The following is a 23,933-nucleotide window of genomic DNA, read 5'->3' on the forward strand; positions in this document are numbered from 1 at the left end:
CAGACTGATAGGGAAAAAAGCCCTGAAGACGCTAGGCTTCAAAAAGACTATATCAGTACTCAGGTATTTTCTGAAGACAGAGCAAAAAGGAATTCAGCTCACCCAGCAGGGGAAGGCAGAAATCCAGAAAAACAAGGCAAAACAAAACCAAAAGACAAATGCAAAAAGCAGAGAAGAAAACTTAGCTTTTGAGGAGCAGGAATCAGACTGGTCTCCTAGAATCCCTCAGAGAAATCAGCCGCAAGGCAGAAGGGCGTCGGCTGCCTTATATTCAGTCAGCAATTCCAGTCACCCAGTCATCATCATTCTGCTCAGGTGCTTGGTAATCAGCCTCACTACCTTCCTTCGCCAGAAGAGGGAGTTCATCAGACCTCAATGGTGAAGGGGAAAATGAACTCATAACAGTACCTCCCCCTTGAGGAGGGGTCACCGAACCCTCATCCACGCCACCAGGGCAATCAGGGTGAGCCCGATGAAAGGCACGCACCAATCTTTTGGCATGAATATCAGAGGCAGAGACCCAGGAATTATCCTCCTGACCATAACACTTCCACTTAACCAAATACTGGAGTCTCCGTCTAGCCAGATGGGAAACCAGTATCTTCTCTACCTCATATTCCATGTTACCTTCAACTAATACAGGGTCCAGAGGTGCCACCCCAGGAACAAATGGTTCAACAAACTTCTTCAACAAGGACTTATGAAACACATTATGGATTTTAAATGTGACAGCAAGATCCAAACGAAAAGAGACCGGATTAATAATCTCCAAAATCTTGTAAGGTCCAATAAATCTAGGCTTAAACTTAGGAGAAGCCACCTTCATAGCGATATTTTTTGATGATAACCAAACCATATCACCAACCTTAAACTGGGGACCAATGGTCCTATGTCGGTTGGAAAACCGCTGGGCCTTTTCCTGGGAGAGAGTTAACTTATCTACCACTTGGTACCAGATCTGGTGCATTCTCTCCACCACAGTGTCAACACCTGGGCAGGCAGAAGGCTCCACCTGCCCTGAAGAAAATTGAGGATGAAACCCAAAGTTACAAAAAAAAGTGACATCAAAGTGGCAGAACTAGCTTTATTTAAAGCAAATTCGGCCAAGGGCAAAAATGAAACCCAATCATCCTGATCAGCGGAAATAAAACATCTCAAATACGACTCCAAGGTCTGGTTTGTTCTCTCTGTCTGCCCACTGGTCTGAGGGTGAAAAGCAGATGAGAAGGACAACTGAATTCCCAGCTTGGAACAGAAAGTCCTCCAAAATCTAGACACAAACTGAACTCCTCTGTCAGATACAATGTTCACAGGAATCCCGTGCAAGCGAACCACCTGTTGCAAAAACAGGGGCACCAACTCAGAGGAAGATGGCAACTTAGGGAGTGGTACAAGATGAACCATCTTAGAGAACCTATCACAAATCACCCAAATAACAGTCATTCTCTGAGAGACAGGCATATCACAGATGAAATCCATTGAAATATGGGTCCATGGCCTCCTGGGGACCGGCAAAGGCATCAACAACCCACTAGAGCGAGAACAAGGTTTAGACCGGGAGCAAGTCCCACAGGACTGCACAAAATTCCTGACATCACGAGACAAGGCGGGCCACCAAAAAGACAGACTCACCAGATCTCTAGTACCAAAAATACCTGGATGACCAGCCAATGCAGAGCAATGAACTTCAGACATCACTCTCTTCTTCCACTGGTCAGGAATATACAACTTTCCACTGTGACAACGCTCAGGTTTGTCCTCCTGGAACTCTTCCAGAGCACGTCTCAAATCGGGTGAGATGGCAGAAAGAACTACCCCTTCGCCTAAGATGGTAGCAGGCTTGGTCACCACAGAAGAATCAGCAAAGAAGCTCCTAGAGAGGGCGTCTGCCTTGACATTCTTAGTGCCAGGAAGAAAAGAGACCACAAAATTAAAACGTGTAAAAAACAAGGCCCACCTAGCCTGTCTAGGGTTCAAGCGTTTGGCCGACTCCAGGTAAAATCAAATTCTTGTGGTCAGTGAGTACCACGACTTGATGTTTAGCTCCCTCCAACCAATGTCTCCACTCCTCAAATGCCCATTTCATGGCCAACAGTTCCCGATTCCCCACATCATAGTTACGTTCAGATGGAGAGAACTTTCGGGAAAAGAAAGCACAGGGATTCATTTTAGATGTTACAGGATCCTTTTGGGACAAACAGCTCCTGCACCAATCTCAGAAGCGTCCACCTCTACCTGGAACGGGAGTGAGACATCAGGTTGCCGCAAAACCGGGGCATAAGTGAATCTTCGCTTCAGCTCCTGAAGGGAGGAAACAGCCTCCAGAGACCAATTCAACACATCAGCACTCTTCTTAGTCAGATTAGTCAATGGCTTGGCAATACTAGAAAATTTTGCTATAAATTTCCGATAAAAATTAGCAAAACCCAAAAACTTCTGGAGGGCCTTCAAAGAAGTGGGCTGAACCCAATCATAAATGGCCTGTACCTTGGCCGGGTCCATTTCAATAGTTGATGGAGACAAAATAAAATCCCAAAAATGAAATCCTCTGTACCCCAAAAAGGCATTTCGATCCTTTGACATACAGGGAATTCTCCCTCAAGATCCGGAACACAGTCCGAACATGTTCCACATGAGAATCCCAATCCTTGGAGAAGATCAAAATATCATCCAGATAGATAATCAAAAATGTATCCACAAAGTCTCGGAAAATGTCGTTCATGAAGCACTGGAAGACAGAAGGGGCATTAGTGAGCCCAAAAGGCATCAACAGGTACTCAAAATGTCCCTCTGGAGTATTAAACGCCGTCTTCCATTCATCCCCATGCTTAATGCGGATAAGATTATACGCCCCCCTGAGGTCAAGCTTGGTAAACCAGCAAGCACCTTTAACTCTGGAGAATAGATCCGAAATCAGGGGTAACAGATACTGATATTTAATAGTAATTTTGTTGAGGGCATGATAATCAATACAAGGCCTTAATGAACCATCCTTTTTGGCCACAAAAAAAAAAAACGGCACCTAAGGGTGAAGAGGATGGTCTAATATGACCCTTCTCCAATGCCTCCTTAACATAGGATCGCATAGCCTCGTGCTCGGGTACAGATAAATTGAAGAGCCGACCCTTGGGAAATTTACACCCCGAGCTCAGTTCAATTGCACAGTCATAACTCCTATGAGGAGGCAAAGACGCAGACTCATTCTCACTAAATACATCATAAAAGTCCGCCAAATAGTCAGTAACATCATGCGACTGAGGAGAGGTGGAAAAAAACGGAGCCTTACTATGGGCACACCGACAACCCCAACTCACCACAGACACAGATTTCCAATCCAAAACTGGATTATGAAATTTGCAACCAGGGAAACCCCAGAGCAATGGTATCATGCAAATTATACAACACCAAAAATCTGCAATTTTCTTGATGGTCTGGGGCGACCCGCATTACCACCTGGGTCCAAAACTGAGGTTTATTTTTTGCCCAAGGAGTAGCATCAATCCCCCTCAAAAGGATAGGCGTTCGCAGAGGTGTCATCGGAAATCCACAACGTTTAGCAAAATCCAAGTCCATTAGGTTCAGGGCTGCTCCCGAATCCACAAAAGCCTTGGCAGAAAATGTGGACAGGGAGCAGATCAGAGTAATTGCCAGAATAAACTTAGGTTGAACACCACCAACAGAAAACGTGTGTGCAAAACGTTTCTCTCGTTTAGGACAGACAGAAGTAATATGCGAGGCATCGCCGCAAAAAAACCAAACCAAAACACAGCTTATTACGCCTTCTTAACTCCTGACGTTGCTCCCTGGACAAAACTATCACATTGCATAGGTTCAGACACTTGTTCAACAGGTGGCAACACCTCTCGTGCAGTCCTGCGTTCACGTAAACGCCGATCAACCTTAATGGCTAATGACATAGAATCGTCAAGACCAGAGGGAACAGGAAATCTCACCATAGTATCTTTTAAGGCTTCTGACAAACCCTTCTGAAAGAGAGCTGCCAAGGCATTATCATTCCAGGTAGTAAGGACCGCCCACTTTCGGAATTTGACAGTACAATTCTGCAGAAACTCGACCCTGGCTCAATGCCAACAGGGTCTTTTCAGCCTGATCAATAGCATTAGGTTCATCATACACCAACCCCAAGGCTTGAAAAAATGCGTTCACATTAGTCAGAATAGGATCATCTGGTTTCAAAGAAAACGCCCAATCCTGGGAATCGCCACGCAGCAAAGAGATGACAATTTTAACCTGCTGCGTGGAGCTCCCTGACGAGTTTGGCTTCAAGGCAAAAAATTATTTACAAATATTTTTGAAATTCAAAAATTTAGACCGAGCCCCAAAAAACACATCAGGAGTAGGGATCTTTGGTTCAGCAGCATGTGAATGAGCAAGGTAGGCGGAAATTCCCCGCACTTCCGCAGCGAGCTGCTCCACACGATCAGACAATTGCTTTATCTCCATTGAGGGAAAAAAAAATTCCCCCTACGGCCTCAGAGATATAGAGGAAAAAATATACACACTTTTTTTTTTTATTACAATTCTTTCCTGCTATTGAGTACCCTAGGATCTGCGGTATGGCGGGTGATTCTGTTATGAATGAGTCACCGTAGGAGGCAAAAACAGAAATACTAGCTAAGTCCAGAAAACCAGAGAAGTTGGCAGCTATCGGATTGCAGACCCCTGAACCTAACAACAATAAATAGCAGTAGCCGTGGGGGGTTCCTACGGTGCCCTAGACCCCTCGATCATAGCCGGAGAACTACATAGCCTAAAGACAGAAAGGGAAATCTAAACTGCCCCAGAGCAGACCCCAAAGCAATAGGCAGCCCCCAACATATAATGACGGTGAAGCAAGATTAAAAAACACTCACACAGATAGAAAGATAGGCTAAGCAAATGATGGGGCCCAAGCTAACTAAATAGGACAGAATAGAAAAGCTGCTGTCTGCAATTCGCCAAAACCCTCTCAAAACAAGAGCTAACAGACTGATAGGGAAAAAAGCCCTGAAGACGCTAGGCTTCAAAAAGACTATATCAGTACTCAGGTATTTTCTGAAGACAGAGCAAAAAGGAATTCAGCTCACCCAGCAGGGGAAGGCAGAAATCCAGAAAAACAAGGCAAAACAAAACCAAAAACACAAATGCAAAAAGCAGAGAAGAAAACTTAGCTTTTGAGGAGCAGGAATCAGACTGGTCTCCTAGAATCCCTCAGAGAAATCAGCCGCAAGGCAGAAGGGCGTCGGCTGCCTTATATCCAGTCAGCAATTCCAGTCACCCAGTCATCATTATTCTGCTCAGGTGCTTTGTAATCAGCCTCATTACCTTCCTTCACCAGAAGAGGGAGTTCATCAGACCTCAATGGTGAAGGGGAAAATGAACTCACAACAGATGACCCTGAAGACCACACCGAAGAAGACCAAAAAGATGACCCTCAAGAAGATGACCAAGAGGACAAAAAACATGAAGAAAACCACCAAGATGCAGAACAACAAGAGACAGAAGACCAAGAGGCAGAAAAACCAAAAGCAGAAGAACATTAAGCATAAGATTAAAAATAAGAGCAAAAGATATTATCTAATTTATAAGCAGAAGACTAAGCAGTGTATGGGGGTGAGTCCGTTCCTCCTCGTGGTGCCCCTGGAAAATGCCTGCTACTGCAGGCCAAACTGAATGCGGACAAATCATGTTGTAAATCTTTTGTGACAGGCAGACTGGAAGGGAAGAAGAAAAAGAAGAAGAAGAAGAAGAAGAAGAAGAAGAAGAAGAAGAAGAAGAAGAAGAAGAAGAAGAAGAAGAAGAAGAAGAAGAAGAAGAAGAAGAAGAAGAAGAAGAAGAAGAAGAAGAAGAAGAAGAAGAAGAAGAAGAAGAAGAAGAAGAAGAAGATGGAAGTAGTGAAACATACACCTCTGACAAAATATAAAAGAGGTTAACATAGTCAATATCTTTGTAACTCCAAACGTCTTTAAAATAAAAAAATGTATTCCTGCTATTCCATTTGATTGAGCTAAACCTCTGTGGCTTTAATGTCTCCTCCACCTCCCCCAATACATTCTACATTATTCTTAGTTGTTTTTCTTCATGTAGAATTAACCTACAAGGAAAGAAAGGGTTTTTTTCAATTCCGATATTTCTGTTCCATTGACTTGAATGGGACTTCCGGGATCGGAATCGGCGATACCCGATATTTTTTTTTATATCGGCTGATCCAATCCAATCCGATATTTTTCAATATCGGGTGGTATCGCTCAACACTACTCACAAGTGTGTTCAGTGCTAGACACAATATTCAGAACCAATTTTATCTACTTTGATTAAAAGTTATTTTTTAGCAACCTCTGCCCATTGCTGGATTTCTTCCGTTTCTGTTCTCTTTGCCGTGGTTGCGTCACCCTAATCGTTGTGAGGCGTTGGTTTGCATTGGGGAGGATACACACCCATGCTGGTAAGCTGACATTCCTTGAATTTTTCACATCATAATAATGTACATCAAATTTGCAAGAAATAATTTCAATGAAAAGCAAATTTCCAGAGAAAATTCAAGCGCATGGGCAAATTCAAATTTTGCCCAATCATCTCTTCCAGGAATTAAATTGGCCATACCATCAGCCTTACTGCTTGCCTGCCCAACTGTGTGTTGTCAATCTTTTACATCGTTCTGCTGCCACCTGTGCCAATAGTCAACACTCAGCCAGGCATCTACTCCCATATCCATCATTTCTTCTATACTATATTACTTCTGATGCCTGGGCCGTCATTGCCGACCCTGCACTGCCACTGTTTACACTATTTAAATTTACAAAATCTGTATGGTTAAGTAAGCTCCTAGTTACTACCAGATACCATTTGTTTTCTTCTAGCTAGATAGGTTGAGGTTACTCATTAGGATGAGTTTGCACAACAGAACTTAAATGAGTTTAATATATACTTATGATACCACACAGTGTTATGCTCACATTTTTTCAGGCAATTAGAGAACATGCGGTATTGCAATTCACTGTAGATCAAATTTTAGGGAAACATTTGGCAAAGTCAGTAAATTCAATTATCAAATGATCGGCTCATTTCTACAAACTATGCTTTTGATAATAAGCGAAGTCCAATATCTATATGGTACATCAAGTTTTGGAATTTCTATCAAGTTTTAAATTGTCAAAGAACCTACATTATTTTACTGGGCTTTAGTGAGTTTTCAAAAATGGTAGCAAATTGTTACCCATCATTACCTACACCAGATTTAAAATCCACTAATAAAGGAGAACACAATATTTTACATGCAATTTTGTTTTTCTGTTTGCATTCTTAACCTGTAGGCAGATTTAGGGCAGAATACATACTTGTTGCCATAGTCAATTTTTGAAGTCACTTTTTGCTTAAGCTCTTTTAATTCATCCTTGGGCAAAGTACCAGAAAGGAGCTGTGATCGCCATTCCATCAAATCATACATCATTGACTGGACATGCTGGAATTTCTCCTTTCTGTTTAACTGGAACAAGACAACACATATTAGTTAATGGTATAAAATAAACTCTACATCACATGAATATTGATAACCTACAGAGAACAGCAGAGTCAAAAAATGCCCCAAGATAAATCTAGAGAGATCTCACTTTTTTCTAAAAACCATTATTTTATTGAAAAATTACACAAAACATTATACAACAATCAGAATGAGTGTACTGCTAAGGTGGAGAAAAGTCATGGGGAACATATCAGGTATAAATTAGGCACATACAAGTAAAACACATCTTGTGCAATTAGTTATTATTAATTAAATAACTGAGTAATTGAGGGCTCTAAATAAAGAAACCGCCCCTAGTATTACTGACCGCTGATACTGGTAACCAACAGTGCATCTCCATCCAGTGAAAAAGAAATCTGCAGTCAGGTTTATCAGGGGAATCCCCATTAAAACTGGGGAGGAAGAAACGATCTATATAACAATGTGTAACCAGGTTTCCATATGCCAGTGCTGGCCCCCCAAAAACTACATATAAAGTGCCATTTATAGTGCCATTAAATTGATCTTCTCACCCATGTGGGATCCTGACACGCCTCACCGGTGCCCGACGCGTTCCGCCCAGCAGGGCTTCCTCGGGGGGCTGTCTGGGGGAGACAGGAGCAGCCAGCAGCGCAGGCACGAGGAGAAGGTGAGGAGAGGTTTTTTTTGTTTTTTTTTAAATCAGTGTGAGTACTGGACTGTGGGGCCACTTTGGGGGGACTATATACCATGCTCGGCTGTATCATACCATGCTGGGGGGGCTATATACTATGCTTGGCTGTATTACACCATTCTGGGGGGCTATATACCATGCTGGGCTGTATTATACCATGCTGGGTGGGGCTATATACCATGCTGGGCTGTATTATACCATGCTGGGGGGGCTTTATACCATGCTGGGCCATATTATACCATTCTGGGGGGGCTATATACCATGCTGGGCTGTATTATACCATGCTGGGCCGTATTATACCATGCTGGGGGGGCTATATACCATGCTGGGCTGTATTATACCATGCTGCGCTGTATTAAACCATGCTGGGCTGTATTATACCTTTCTGGGGGGGCTATATACCATGCTGGGCTGTATTATACCATTTTGGGGATGCTATATACCATGCTGGGCTGTATTATACCATTCTGGAGGGGCTATATACCATGCTGGGCTGTATTATACCGTGCTGGGCTGTTTTACACCATTCTGGGGGGGCTATATACCATGCTGGCCTGTATTTTACCATTCTGGGGGGGCTATATACCATGCTGGGCTGTTTTATACATGCTGGGCTGTATTATACCATTTTGGGGGGGCTATATACCATGCTGGGCTGTATTATACCGTGCTGGGCTGTATTATACCATGCTGGGCTGTATTCCATTCTGGGGTGTTATATACCATGCTGGACTGTATTATACCATTCTGGGGGGGCTATATACCATGGTGGGCTGTATTTCATGCTGGGCTGTATTATACAGCCCACCATGGTATACAGCCCAGCATGGTATACAGCCTGTATACCATGGTGGGCTGTATTATACCATGGTGGCCTGCATTATACCTGGTGGGCTGGGCTGTATACCATGGTGGGCTGGGCTGTATACCATGTGGTGCTGGGCTATATACCATGTGGTTCTGGACTATATACGATGCGGCTGTGTTATATACCATGGGGGGTACATTTAACATTATATTCTATAGGGGGAGGCTGTGTTATTAATATGGGGGGCTACATTATATTCTATGGGGAGGTGGCCTGTATTATATTCAAATTGGGGCTACATTATATTCTATGGGGGGCTGTATTATATTTATTATATTCGATGGGGGCTGCATTATACTATATGAGGAGGGCTACATTGTATTCTATGGAGGGGCTACATTATACTATATAAGGGGCTGCATTATATCCTATGAGGGGGTTGCCATATATTCTATGGAGGGGCTGCATTTTACTATATAGGGGGTGGGGCTGCATTATATTCTATGGGGGGTTACATTATATTCTGTGGAGTGGCTGCATTATACTCTGAGGTAGCTGCATTATATTCTATGGGGGTTACATTATATTGTATGGCGGGGCTGCATTATACTATATGTGGGCTGCATTATACTGTATCGAGGACTATGGGGAATACATTATTTGAAGAACTATGGGGTGCATTATGCTATGGGAAGTGAATTGTACTACATGGGTGACTATAGTGGTGCATTATACTATATGGAGAACTATGAGGAGTGTATTATACTATATGGAGGACTGAGCATTGTATTTTAATATATGGAGGGCTATAAGGAGTGTATTATGCTATATGGAGGACTGAGGAGTGTATTATACTATATGGAGGACTATGGGGCAGATTATATTATATGGAGGACTATGGGGTATAAACTTTAGATGTGCTGCTGATAACATGATACTGTATGGTGATCTGGAACGTACACTGCAGCTGCGGTTCCGCAAAAAAGTAGTAACATGCTGCGGAAAATAAACCGCAGCAAATCTGCACGTAATTTTCCGCAGCATGTGCACGGCGGATTTGGTTTTCCATAGGTTTACATGATACTGTAAACCGCACGGAAACTGCTGCGGATCCGCAGGACTAAATCCGCTGCGGATCCGCAGCAAAAACCACAACGTGTGCACACACCCTTAGTGATACATTAGTGATCGTTCTGTCCCCATCATTCTTTCTCAGTCGGTGGAAAGAGGCCGGGAAACAAGTATTGAACGACGTCTTCAATTTTGTCGATCATTTAGCGGCCTGAACTCAGCGCATGTAAATACAATCGAAATGTTTCTGTGTGATGTGCAATATGTTAGCATTTGGGGCCCCATTTTAAACTTTGCCTAGGGCCCCACTTTGCCTCAAACCGGCCCTGATCACATGAATATTGTCTGAAGGAATTAGAAGTGTCACAAGAGAACCGCTGTCAGAAAGTCACCAGTATGTATGACGACTCCAGATTCCCACCAGGGGACACAGATTCTTCAAAATTGTTGCTACCCGTTTGTCTTATCTTTCAAACTCTGTGTGGCTTAAGGCCTTTACTGATTGAGGTTCTGCAGCCAAACTTATTGACGCCAAAGTTATTGGTTTACCATTGCTTAAGTTTACTATGAAATTCACTGCTATTGATGATACACCCTCACAGGGCGTGTGGTGAAGTATGGCACTAAGGAGGTGTTCCCATTCGTTGGTACTTTACATTTTGAATTTACCGTAGCTTCTGCTTTCCTCCCGTACAGCCTGTCTTCTTTCATTTGGTTCCAGTGCTCTTTCAGGTTCTTATAGTGACTGTTTCTGGCCATTAGATGGAAGTGTCTGGCCTCAAATGTTCACAGTATATTCCTATTACATGAAACACTGCACTTCCCTTACAACTGCATATATGCAAGTCAAATACCTGCGGTCTCGTACCTGCCACACCCGGCACCTGCACTGTGGACTCCTTTGTGCAAGCATCTGAAATGGCACAGTGCGCGAGCTTTGAGGATTCACAAGTCTCCAGTCATATAGTTACTGCAGAACAATAGGCTACAATTCCTTTAAATAACAGTCACACACTGATTGGTCATCATGATAAGACTGCTACGCCAGTTCACTGTATACCACTTGAATATTGGATTTCTATTCAGAGACTGAGACTATCCCTGCACTTTTCAATATGGTACTTCAGCACTGAAATAGTACACCACAATCGCATAAGGGTTTTTTCTATCCCCATGCAAAACAGGCATAAAAAAGCATCCTCTGGCGATCCATAGGATTTTAACTGCCCCATTGAATGATTGTAGTACACCTTGTGAGCAGATTGCTGCAGAGCATTATGGGAAAGCCAGCGCTGACACACCAGATGTCATAAGGCCAGGGTCACATTGTGTTAGGCAGTCCGTTAGACGGGCTGCGTTACACCGCAGTATAACGCGGTGTAATGGAGTCCGTTAATGCTGCCATTGACCCTCATTATGTGGCGCATCGCGACGCATGCCATAAAGCGGCACGCGTTCGTGATGTGCCGCCATTCAGTGATGGAGCCTCTGACGCGAGCTGCAGTGTCTGAGGCTCAGTCACCGCTAGCGCTGATGAATCATCAGCGCTAGCGGGTATAGTATAATGCGATCACGTTATGTTATACAGTTAACGCAGCCCGTCAACACTATGCGTTGAACGGGCTGCAAAACGCAATGTGAACCTAGCCTTAGTCTGCTTATAGAGTGTACTGTCCAAGTGAATAGCCACTGGCCATTTTTCTTTTTTGTGAACCTCACAATTCAGATTTAAATACAGCACTTGGTCAAATTCATGTGAAACCACCGATTTCTGGAAATTCTACACAAATTCATGGCTCTGCAGGTCAATCAGCTCCCCTTTAAGGCTAGGTTCACATTGCGTTAGGGCAAATGCTGATGTCAATTTTGACATCTTTTGTGACCTAGTGCTAACGGTATACGTTAATGCTAGGTAGCGCTCAGGTACCATGCGCTACCTAGCGTTAGCCCATGCAGTTCTATGCACAGCAAATGGGTCCGTTCACTGTGCGTTACTGCCAAGCAGCGTTCGAGGGTGCATCATGAATTAAGGCATACTTGCTAATGGATGCCAATTTTGGCATGCGTTAGGATGCACTACATTCATTGCGGGCAATGGCGGCGTTAACAGGTCAGTCACATAGCGTTAGTGCCGCTATGTTACGGATCCATCAGCGCATTGCCCCCTAACGCAATGTGAACCCAACCTAATAACAAATTTTTCCCAAATTTTGGTTAACATTAATCACATCTGTGGTTTTTGTTTGACCAACCACTTTGAGAGTTTACCCAATGTTCTCAGTGTAATTGAGATTTAACAGTTTTTCTGGTCATTGACTCAAAATTTGAATATTTTAATCATAAAGTGCTTGGTTATTACTTCAGCCTTGTGACATGGTGTTCCATCATGCTGGAAAAAAACTTTGTTCATCACCAAATTGTTGGGAGAACATCCTCTAAGAAGATGTTTAGATATCATTTTTTATTCATGGTAAAAATATTAAAGCAATATTGAGAGTGAGCCACCTGTGATGGGGTGTGTGACAGAGCACACACTGTGAACACTTCCACAAACTTTTTTTTACATCACTTGGAGAATATTCCACCAAACAGAAATAAGATTCCCCAGAATCTGTAACATGGCAACAGTAAAAAATCCAGTCACACCACCAAGTATTCCAACACCAAGGAAAATACAACACTGGTCCTTTGAATAGCTCCTTAAATTCAGCAGTGTGGGCAAGACAACACCAAATGGAAGATGATACTTAGTTTCTAAAAGTCCCAGTAGTGGCACCAGGATCTGGCCGCTGCAGCAGAAGATTATAACTCTTCCAAAACACAGCATTAACTACAACCCCTGAACATATGTCTTTCCTTTCTACCTGCCTCTGCCATCTGCCTTAAGGCCCCGTTACATTAAGTGAGATCGCTAGCAATATCGCTTAAGCGTCACCGATTTTGTGACACAGCAGCGATATTTCTAGTGATATCGCTATGTGTGATACTTACCTCCGACCGTCTCCCCCGCTGTCTATCGATGATCGCACAAGAACGTCCTGGGCCATTTCTCGTCGGCCGCTTCCTGCTGGCGCCGATGAGCGACGCGTGGACGAGGGCAGGAGGACGTATTCATCGCCGCGTCTGACAGGTAAGTAGCGACCGCCGACCGCTGCTGCGTCGCTGGTGAGATCTGCCTGTTTGGCAGCTCACTAGCGACCATTTAGAGATGCACCAGCGATCCTGACCGGGTCGTATCGTGGTCGGGATAGCTGGTGCATCGCTAAATGTGACGGTACCCTAAGTCCCCTGGTTGGGCAGAGGTGCTAACACCACACACCTTTAGCCATAAGGTACATTTAATTCAAAGATTGCAAGAATCACTGAAGTCCTGGCTCCGGACAGTCTGTAAAGTTGTAAACCAGGGAGACCTCCAGAAAAGAACAAAGACACAAATGCCCCCCACCAGATACAGGACAGAGAATGCTAATGGAAGGCTTGATTGCATTATAGCCCATGAGGACAGACTAGGGGCATGACAAAGGAGTTATAGTAGCTCATAACTTTTCTTCTCAGGGCAATTCCTCTTCTAGATGTTCCAAACAGCCTGAAGGGGCTTTATCAGAGAAAATAAATTTGACATCAGCCCTTTGCACACGAATCTTGTGCTTCCTACAGAATGTCAGTCTCTTGTTTTTCTGGAAAGAAGTGGCTTCTTTGCTCCCCCCTTCTTGATACAAGCCAAGCCTCCAAAAGCCTTCACCTCATGGTGCATGTAGATTCACTGACACCTGTCTGCTGCCATTCCTGAGTAAACTCGGCATTGGTATTGGCCCTAGCTCAAAGCAGACTTCTTTCCAGAAGAAAGTAGCGGCAGGGGCTGGGCTTTCTTTGGCACCTTGAAGACTTTCACGGCAATTGAACTTCTCTTTGAAGTTATTTATTTATTTATTTTGTTTTACTCATTTGCATAATACCATTAATTCCACAGCACTTTCTTGATTATTCAATAAATGGTTGATTTCTGGGCATTATTACAAGCAGTAGTATCCTTGTTTATAAAACCCATTTGTACAAAGCAATGATGATTGCACTTTGTTCTAGTTAACAGAAGAAGGCTATTATTTCAAACACCACCCACTTTTTAAAGCAATCAGTCTGCTTTCATAATTAAATCAGCAAGACAAAGTGATATCAACTGCCTCGTCCTTATTAACGTTCCTCTAAATTTCTTCTGAGCTAATGTCAATGATCACTTCTAGGCCACTTTCACATGTTCAGTTTTTGACCAGTATTTTAAATCACAGAAACTGATAAAACATCAGTTAGCGTTTTATCCAGAAAAGTGGGAAGATTTTTTTCTCACTTGCCATTTGTGTGCAGTCCGTGTGCAATCTGTTTTTTTCAGCATCAGCTATTCATTTACAAGACCCTTTACAGTTTCCTATGTTACAGAATTGCAATGTATTGGTAAAAATTGGATGCTACACTGTTGCTTCGTATGGCCGCCAAATATTTTTACACACCGATAGTCTAGAATTAGTAAGTGCATGCGGGAAATTTTTGCAAACAATGATTTGCTTAGAGAATAATAATCGGTCATCTGCACTGCCCCTTTGGTCCGTGTTAGGTTTATTTTATTCATGGACATCACTTGGACAAAAATAGCCCATAAGATGTAAGCATGTAATTTTTGGGAGGTTTTATGAAAAAGACAATTTTCACAGCAAGGAATGACTGCAATTTTTTGTTCACTTAAACAAGTATCAACTTCAGAATGTGCAGCCTGGTAGTTTCTGAAGGCCTAGTGGACTGTGTGCAAAACAAAAGAGTAAAAAGCAGATAAAAATCAAATGCATGGTATGATATCCAATAAAGCAGAGGGGTATCTAAGCATGCAACGCTGTCACAAAAGTTGCCATAATGTAAAATTGTGTGAGATTTAAAAAAAATCTGTCTATATATAAAAACAGCACACACAGCATCCAGCAAATACATTTAGCATAATAAAAAAAGTAAATCTTCATAATCGATAAATCAGATCTTTAGTCTCGACGTATCACAATTTAGAACTTCAATGTACATTGGACAAGTTTTCCATCTGAGTTTATTACATTTTGTGTCCCTCTGCTTTTAGCTTCTCACAGTCCCATTGAATAGATTGTGGGGAAGACTCGATTAAGAATCAGATATCAGATATTCAGAATTGACTTTCAGACTGTCGGTCCATATTGTGAAAATCGCAGTTCAAACTGCAGTATTTTGGATCTGAGTTTTGTCAGTGTTCGGTCTGTGTGTTTCAGCAGGTTTTTTCACTGATGAAAGAATAAATAAATTACACAGCTTCTCCTCTTCATTACAAAGTTACTCATGGGCAACACACAGATTTTCACACTGTTACCATACATGTGCTGTCTGTGATAATCAAGGGGCAAGATTTCCCCTCGTGGAGAGTGACATACCAGCTCTGGCTTGTCAAGGTATCCTAAGTCATATTACAAGACTCGTTAAAGGGTTGATTGTGACTTGTAGGATCGCTACTACCAATAGGTGGCGCTATAGAGTAAAAGTCCCCTTTCACTCTGAAGAGGCAATTTGCATGTGATAATCAAGGAACCATAGACTTGTGTAGGTCATTTTGATCCATGACTCAGGTCAGAAATGAACATTTCACTGTGACTTTTTGCAGATACCTCTGTAACTCCTTCACACTTATTCGTTCCTCACACAACCGCCTCCAAGATTTCTCCCAAATATCCCCTATCCTCTGGAATGCCATGCCTCAACACGTCCGATTATCCACCACCCTCCGATCCTTCAAACGGAACCTGAAAACCCATCTTTTCAGGAAAGCTTACAGCCTGCAATGACCTTTCTGCCACCTCACCACCACCCGAGCTGCTGCACCCCCGACCTTCTGTCTCTTCCCCATTATCCCATAGAATGTAAGTCCACAAGGACAGAGTCCTCTCTCCCCTCTACATCAGTCTGTCATTGTAAATTTGTTTACTGTTAACGATATCTATAACTTTGTATGTAACCCCCCTTCTCATGAAGAGCACCATGGAATTAATGGCGCTATATAAAAAATAATAATAATAATAATAATAATAATAATAATAAATAATAAAAACATACAGACATGTGAACAGCCACATAGACTATGAAGGCTACATGTTCTGAGAAATACATGGGTTCACAGATGTTTGAAAGAGGAAAGTGTGCTTGAACTACAGCTGAAATCAGAAGTTTCCATACACTCTTTAAAAAGATAGGTATGAATGTTTTTCTCAGTATCTGACACAAAATCTGAATAAACCTGTTTTAGGTAAATTAAGATTACCATAATTATTAATATTTGCCAAATGCCAGAATAGTGAGACAGAGAGAGAATGATTTACGGCATTTGTATTACTTACTGCAAAGTCAAAAGTTTGCATACACTAAGATTACTATGCCTGTAAACAATTCTGGACTGCCCATGTGATAATGACATTAACAATACCAAACAAGAAAGTGTTTCTTACCATGTACAACTGTTTAAAAATGTTTCCCCATTCACGTAAAGTAGTTGTAACTTCATGCACCAATGGAATCTCAGTAGGAACTATGTTTTCAATATTTCTAAAAGAAAATAACAAAATAAATGTACAAAGATCATTTTAAGGGAAATAGGCTGGAGAGTAACTAAATATTAAAAATAAGCAAAATATATAAAGAATACAAAAAAGAATCTCTTGTATTTTGCTTAGATTACATTCTGTCTCAAATGATGGAAAATAATTATTTTACATAAATACTTGGAGCTCAGACAAGCTTCTTTCATTTTCCTGCTAAAACTATCACTGGAGAAGGAAACCTGCTTTGTATTCAGTAGCAGAACAGACCTGTTAGAGGTGTTATTCAGGTGAAGACCGTTATCCTGAGTAGGACTCTGGTATATAGTTTCTTAAAGGGAACCTGTCAGCAGGATTGTGCACAGTAACCTACAGACAGTGTCAGGCTCGAGCTGTTAAACTGACTAAAATGATACCTGGGATGATGAAATCCGTCTTGAGGTTGTTGTGTAATCTTTATTTTAAGTTTTTAGTTAATGATATGCTTGTGCCTCAGGGTGGGCCTTGGGGTGGTCTTCATGTGGTGCTCTGATTACCTATTTATCTGTATGGCTTCTGACAGGTCACTGATCCCTCAGTGACCTGCCCCTTATTTTACATAATGAATATAATATATATTAAAAGCAGGCATCACCGATAGATGCTACTGTGCAGGCGCAATCTTAGTGGAGACAATTTTTTTCTCCAGCAACATGGCGCCGCCACCGCTGCCTGTGCAGTAGCATCTATTGGTGATCCGATAGCTCCTACTGCGCAGGCACTGGCGAAGCCATCTTGGAAGAGGCAATTTTTTTCTTCAGTAGGATTGCTGCTACTGAAGGCGGCGCAACGGACGCAATTTTGCCACAGATTTTTTTTAATGAATTTATAACATAAAATAAAAGAATTAAATGCACATTATACTGTATATGCGATCAGGCTGCAGCAGAGGCATTGCCACCGCCGCCTGCCTGCTGAAGGTAATTATATATATTATTCATTATGTAAAATAGGGGGCAGATCAATTAGGGATCAGTGCAAAAAAAGTATTATCCGGCAGTCAAGTTTTATTGCTGATCAAAATTGTTTTATTTCAATTTCATAATCCAAAGAAAATGTAACATTTCAGTCTTCATTGACCTTCATCAGACTAGGATAAGTAAACAAAATATTCATATCAAAATCAGATTTAAGCTGTGTGCCCACGATGCGATTTTTAAGCGTTTTTGCCGCGATTTTTGACGCGAAAACACTGCGAAAATGTTTAAAATCTTGTACATGACGCACCCCATGCATTCCTATGGCATTCCGCACATGCTGTGCTAATGCTGCGCTTTTTTCCGCAGCGGAATCGCATTGCGGAAAAAATCGCAGCATGGTCATTCTTTTGTGCGGAATCGCAAAGAATTGCCGCGATTCCGCACCCATAGGAATGCATGAGAATCGCTTACTTCCCGCATGTGGCTATGCCCACCATGCGGGAAGTTAAGCGTCTCATGTGCGGTTGGTACCCATGGTGTGGAGGAGAGTGTCCTCCAGGCCCTAGGTACCATACCCCTGTAAAAAAAAAAAAAAAAAAAAAAAAAAAAAAAATAAAAATCGGGGTATATTTACCTTCCGACGTCCCGCGCTGCATTCCCGGGCCTCAGCGTTCCCAGTAATGCCTTGCGGCAAGGTCCTGTGATGACGTAGTCTCGCGTGACTCTAGCGGTCTCACGAGATCGCTATAGTAACGCGAGACCAACGTCATCACAGGTCTCGCAAGACATCGTTGGGAACGCTGAGGCCCGGGATGGCAGCGCGGGACGTCGGAAAGTAAATATACCCCGATTTTTTATTTTTTTTATCATTTTTAACATTTTATCTTTTACTATTGATGCCGCATAGGCGGCCTCAATAGTAAGAAGCTGGTCACACTTGTCAAACAGTATGTTTGACGAGTGTGACCAACCTGTCAATCACTTTCCAAGCGATGCTTCAAATCGCTTGGAAAGTGCTTGAGAAAATCGCGGCAAAATCGTGAACAGAATCGTGGTAAAATCAAGGTGAAATCGCGCGGGAAAAAATGCGCGATTTCTGGGAAGAAGTCCGGTTTTCATTGTGCGTTTTAAAACGCTACGTGGGCCCATAGCCTTAAGTAAAGTACATTCAAATGATACATGCAAAAGTTAGCATATGTAACAGACTATGACGTACAAGACATTTTTATGGTAATGTACATTTAATATAATAATGCACAAATTATCATAGCAAAGGCTGTTATGTATCAAGTCACACACCAATAGATATAATGTGATATTATGTTCACAAGACCAAACAAAGATCCTACTGTGCTCAGATGTTTTGAAAATCGGGGCATAATAGGCAGAAAAAGGGGGAGTAATTACCACTAAAATTTGTTAAGCCTGAAAAAAAAGACGAAGGTTTGCTTACCGGATTATGTTAGTAGAAAATTGTTCACAAAGCAAATATAGGGAAATCTGTAAGCAAAAACCACCTATGTAAATACCGGTGAGCGGTTGTACTAATAAGTTCCAAATATAGTGTATATAGAAAATTCTTAGCCCAATGTTATCATAGACAAGGTCCCGGTATTAGCGCTGGAGAAATGGTGTGAAACCACCAGTGGAAATGTGCCCTAAGGGACCAGTGAGCGTGTGCGCTCTTTTATAGTGTCATATCCGGAAATTAGAAATTAGGACAACCGCTCACCGGTATTTACATAGGTGGTTTTTGCTTACAGATTTCCCTATATTTGCTTTGTGAACAATTTTCTACTAACATAATCTGGTAAGCAAACCTTTGTCCTTTTTTTCAGGCTAAACAAATTTTAGTGGTAATTACTCCCCCTTTTTCTGCCTATTATACCCCGATTTTCAAAATGTCTGAGCACAGTAGGATCTTTGTTTGGTCATGTGAACATAATATCACATTATATCTATTGGTGTGTGACTTGATACATAACAGCCTCTTTGCTATGATAATTTGTGCATTATATTAAATGTACATTACCATAAAAATGTCTTGTACGTCAGTCTTTGTTAAATATGCTAATTTTTGCATGTATCATTTGAATGTACTTTACTTAAATCTGATTTTGATATGAATATTTTGTTTAGTTATCCCAGTCTGCTGAAGGTCAATGAAGACCGAAACGTTACATTTTCTTTGGATTATTAAATTGAAATAAAATAATTTTGATCAGCAATAAAACTTGAATGCCAGATAATACATTTTTTTATATATATATATAAAAAAAATGTATTATCTGGCACTCAAGTTTTATTGCTGATCAAAATTATTTTATTTCAATTTAATAATCCAAAGAAAATGTAACGTTTCGGTCTTCATTGACCATATATATATATATATATATATATATATATATATATATATATATATATATATATATATATATATATATATATAGTGGTAACCCTTTATCCAGGCATCACCCAATCAAGGAGTGACATGTCACCTTTAACCTACATATTGTCACCTATCACATGATCACCCTTGTAGTATTCATTTTTTCTTCCATTTTGTATATAAAAATATTTTTTGTAATTTTAAGAAATGTCCACCAGTGGCTTTTCATACAGTGAGACACAAGTAGCGGAAATTGTTTCTCAAGTCTCAAATTGTTACCTTGCTGGTTTAGAACTTCATAGTATCACTATTGCTGAATATATCAAAACCCAGAGGATTCCAAGAGGTCTTCACGTATCCCTCAGACCTACTCTGTTCCAAGATAATTCGGAATTTTGTCAGAAATTCTAACAAATTCTCAAGTGTTCTTTGGATCTAGTGACATTGACCTTGGAACATCTCAACAAAGAGATCAAGAAAAGTCAAGGTAAAGTATCTAATATGGAAACACAATTGAAGGACACTATCCAAAGACGAATTTGATTTGGTGAAATCTCGCACAAAGGAAAACGTGGACACCTTTAGGAAGGAAACTAAAAAACGGAAAAGATAGAAATTCATCCGTGATACCCAGGACTACCTGAATGAAAGGGTATATAAATGGCAGGGCACCGCTTCTCGTCCAAATTATCGTTATTACAGAAACATGGGTGGAACTTCGGCATCCAGTTCAGACAGTGAACGTACAGACTTCAACAGACTGTCTCTTTTAGGCTCCGGCAGGAGACCTTATTCAAGAAAAGGATGAGGAGGGGTGGCCAATGCTTCAGAAACCAACTGGCACGGGATGCACACCAGATCCCAGGTGATGCCAGTTTAGTGGTGAATATTTCTGCTAAATGTTTGAATTCTTCACAAACACGTTTATTCAAAAATGTATATCATTTTGCCCGACTTATAAGTTTAATTCTTTTCAGCTGGACATTGACCTACAAAGATTCTACAGAAATTTACATCTGAAGGCTCATTTTAGTGATCCCAGTAATAAAACATTACCTGTGACTAACCCAACACCAATCAATCTGACTGATTTAGGCTTAAGGTTACACAGTACCTTTTTACCACCTAAGAATAGTCATCCAATTGAAACTTTTATTACACTCATTGATAGGGAAGTGTCTTATTACTCAAAGAATTACTAGAGGTGAATTTAGTTTTCGGTCAAACTTTGATCAGAGGAACCGTATTGCCTTACAAACACTAATTGAGGATAAAGATATAATAATAAAACCTGCAGATAAGGGAGGAGCCACAGTTCTTATGGATCGTTCCTTTTATTAATATGAGGCTTTACCACAATTAGCTAATAGAGAGGTCTATCAACCCCTTACTGCTAATCTCAATTCATCTATTCAAGAACAGATTATAGTTAGCTTGGAGAAGGCATTAGCTTTACAGATCATAGATAAAAAAAACAAGGGATTTTTTAATAAAAAAAGATCCACTAATCCCAGTTTTTAATTTGTTACCGAAAATCCATAAACAACTGGATAAGCCCCCAGGTAGACCAATCATTGTGTCTACGGACTCGATTTTATCTCCTCTTTCAATTTTATTAGAGTAGATACTGACACCTCTGGTCAAAAATACCCCATCTTTCCTTTTAGAGACAGGGTCCTTTCTACGTCTTATTAGAAATGTTGGCAAATTACCAGCTAGTACTTTATTAGTAACCTTTGATTAGTGGAGAGAGGTCTGTTACAATTGTGGAGCAAGGAGACCCGGAGTTGCAGCCCCCACCTTTCCCTTGTTAAACGCGGACGGCACCTATTATAAGCCACCGCCAGCACCAGTCCCTGCTATGTGTAGTATTGCTAGTGGTTATGAGTATCCACCCCCTCCTACTTTAGCCACTCGGTCAGAGACAGGATACACAGAGGAGATAGAAGATTTCCAGGAAATGTATTCCGATGTTATTCCTGGACCCCACTGTTATGATGTGCTCTTTAGGATAGGGAAAGGGGATCTCACGAAGCAGCAAGTTGGGGCCATAGTAAATGACGAGAATAATCAACTCCGCCATGATGGAGGACTGGCCGCAAAAATTTCACAGAAAGGCGGACCCATGATACAGGAAGAATAGGAGCGTCAGGCGCTGGCCGGCTCCTGCGCCACCGCTACTCACATGCGCGGTTCGCGTGCTCATGGCTTCACCTCCCACGCTGTATCCCCACCGATGGGGGGGGTGTTCTGCCTCCGGATGCCAGACCGGCCCGCTCCCTGGTAAGACCGGGCGGCCCTCACCGGACCCGGTCATCACCGTTATGCCACCAGACGAGGGGGGAGCCGTCAAACGGAATCTCACCCGACGCTGCTTCCGGACCGCAGCCCCTGCCGTTCCCGAGGAGACCGCACAGGCGGATGCATGGCCCAGGTAAGATCCTGCAGGATCCTGCTCCATTTGGAACAGGAAACCAAAACTGAGGAGGAAAGGCGGACCGCCCCTTTTATCTTTCCTGTAGGGTTTCCTGTTCCAAATGGGCGGATCCGATACCTCCAGTGGGTGCTGTCGTGGCGAAGAGTAAAAAATCATTTTTTTCCACAAAAATGATATTTTTGCCCCCCAATATTTTATTTTCCTAAGGGTAACAGGAGAAATAGGACCCCAAAAATTGTTTTGCAATTTGACCTGAGTAGGCTGATACCCTACATGTGGGGGTAAAACACTGTTTGGGCGCATGGCAGAGCTTGGAAGGGAAGGAGCACCATTTGACTTTTTCAACTCAGAATTGGCTGGAATTGAGATCAGATGCCATGTTGCATTTGGAGAGCCCCTGATGTGCCCAAACAGTGGAAACCCCCAATTCTAACTCCAACCCGAACCCCAACACACCCCTAACCCTAATCTCAGCCCTAACCCTAACGGAAAAATGGAAATAAATACATTTTTTTTATTTTATTATTTTTCCCTAACTAAGGGGGTGATAACGGGGGGTTTGATTTACTATTTATGGTGGTTTTTATGTTTGGCGGCTGTCACACGCTAAAAGACGCTTTTTATTGTAAAAATAGTTTTTGCATCACCACATATTGAGAGCTCTAATTTTTCCGTATTTTGACCCACCGAGTCATGTTCGGTCTTATTTTTTGCGGGACGAGTTGACGTTTTTATTGGTACCATTTTCGGGCACGTGACATTTTTTGATCGCTTTTTATTCCGATTTTTGGGACGCAGAATGAACAAAAACCAGCGTTTCATGAATTTCTTTTGGGGGGGTGCGTTTACACCGTTCCGCGTGCGATAAAATTGATAAAGCGGTTTTATTCTTCGGGTCAGTACGCTTACAGAGATACCTTATTTAGGTCTTTTTTTATGTTTTGTCGGTTTTATGCAATGAAAACTATTTTATATAAAAAATAATTATTTTTGCATCGCTTTATTCTGCGAGCTATAACTTTATTTTTTTGCGGATGATGCTGTGTGGCAGCTTGTTTTTTGCGGAACAAGATGACGTTTTCAGCGGTACCATGGAAATTTATATGCGTCTTTTTGATCGCGCGTTATTACACTTTTTGTTTGTCGGTATGATAAATCATTATTTTTTGCTTTGTTTTTAATTTTTTTTTTTTACGGGGTTCGATAAAGGGGTTAACTAATGGGACAGTTTTATAGGGTGGGTCGTTACGGACGCGGCGATACCTAATATGTGTACTTTTATTTTTTTTATTATTATTTCTAAAAAATGGATTTGGGGGAATATTTTTTTTTTCCTAATTTATTTGGCGATTTTTTTAATTTATTTTAACACTTTTTTTTACTTTTTTTTACTTTATTAAATAGTCCCAGGTGGAACATCACTGTCCTGTGACAGATCGCTGATCTGTCACATCACAGATCACTGTGACAGATCAGCAATCTGTCACAGGCACTGCAGA

The 23,933-nt window shown here is 41.6% G+C and overlaps 1 protein-coding gene across 1 annotated transcript in view; it reads right to left on the reverse strand.

The window, feature by feature from the left end:
- DOCK2 (dedicator of cytokinesis 2) overlaps positions 1 to 23,933 on the reverse strand; it is a 1,017,649-nt gene that overhangs the window by 930,169 nt on the left and 63,547 nt on the right. The window contains exons 5-6 of the mRNA XM_073573729.1: positions 16,560 to 16,656; positions 7,338 to 7,486 (exon numbers count right to left, since the gene is read on the reverse strand). Of these exons, the coding sequence (XP_073429830.1) occupies positions 7,338 to 7,486; positions 16,560 to 16,656 (246 nt within the window). The remainder of the gene's footprint in view (positions 1 to 7,337; positions 7,487 to 16,559; positions 16,657 to 23,933) is intronic.

This window comes from Dendrobates tinctorius, unplaced genomic scaffold, assembly GCF_039654945.1.
Source record: "Dendrobates tinctorius isolate UK_male_01 unplaced genomic scaffold, ASM3965494v1 ptg000036l, whole genome shotgun sequence".
NCBI classification, from domain to species: domain Eukaryota; kingdom Metazoa; phylum Chordata; class Amphibia; order Anura; family Dendrobatidae; genus Dendrobates; species Dendrobates tinctorius.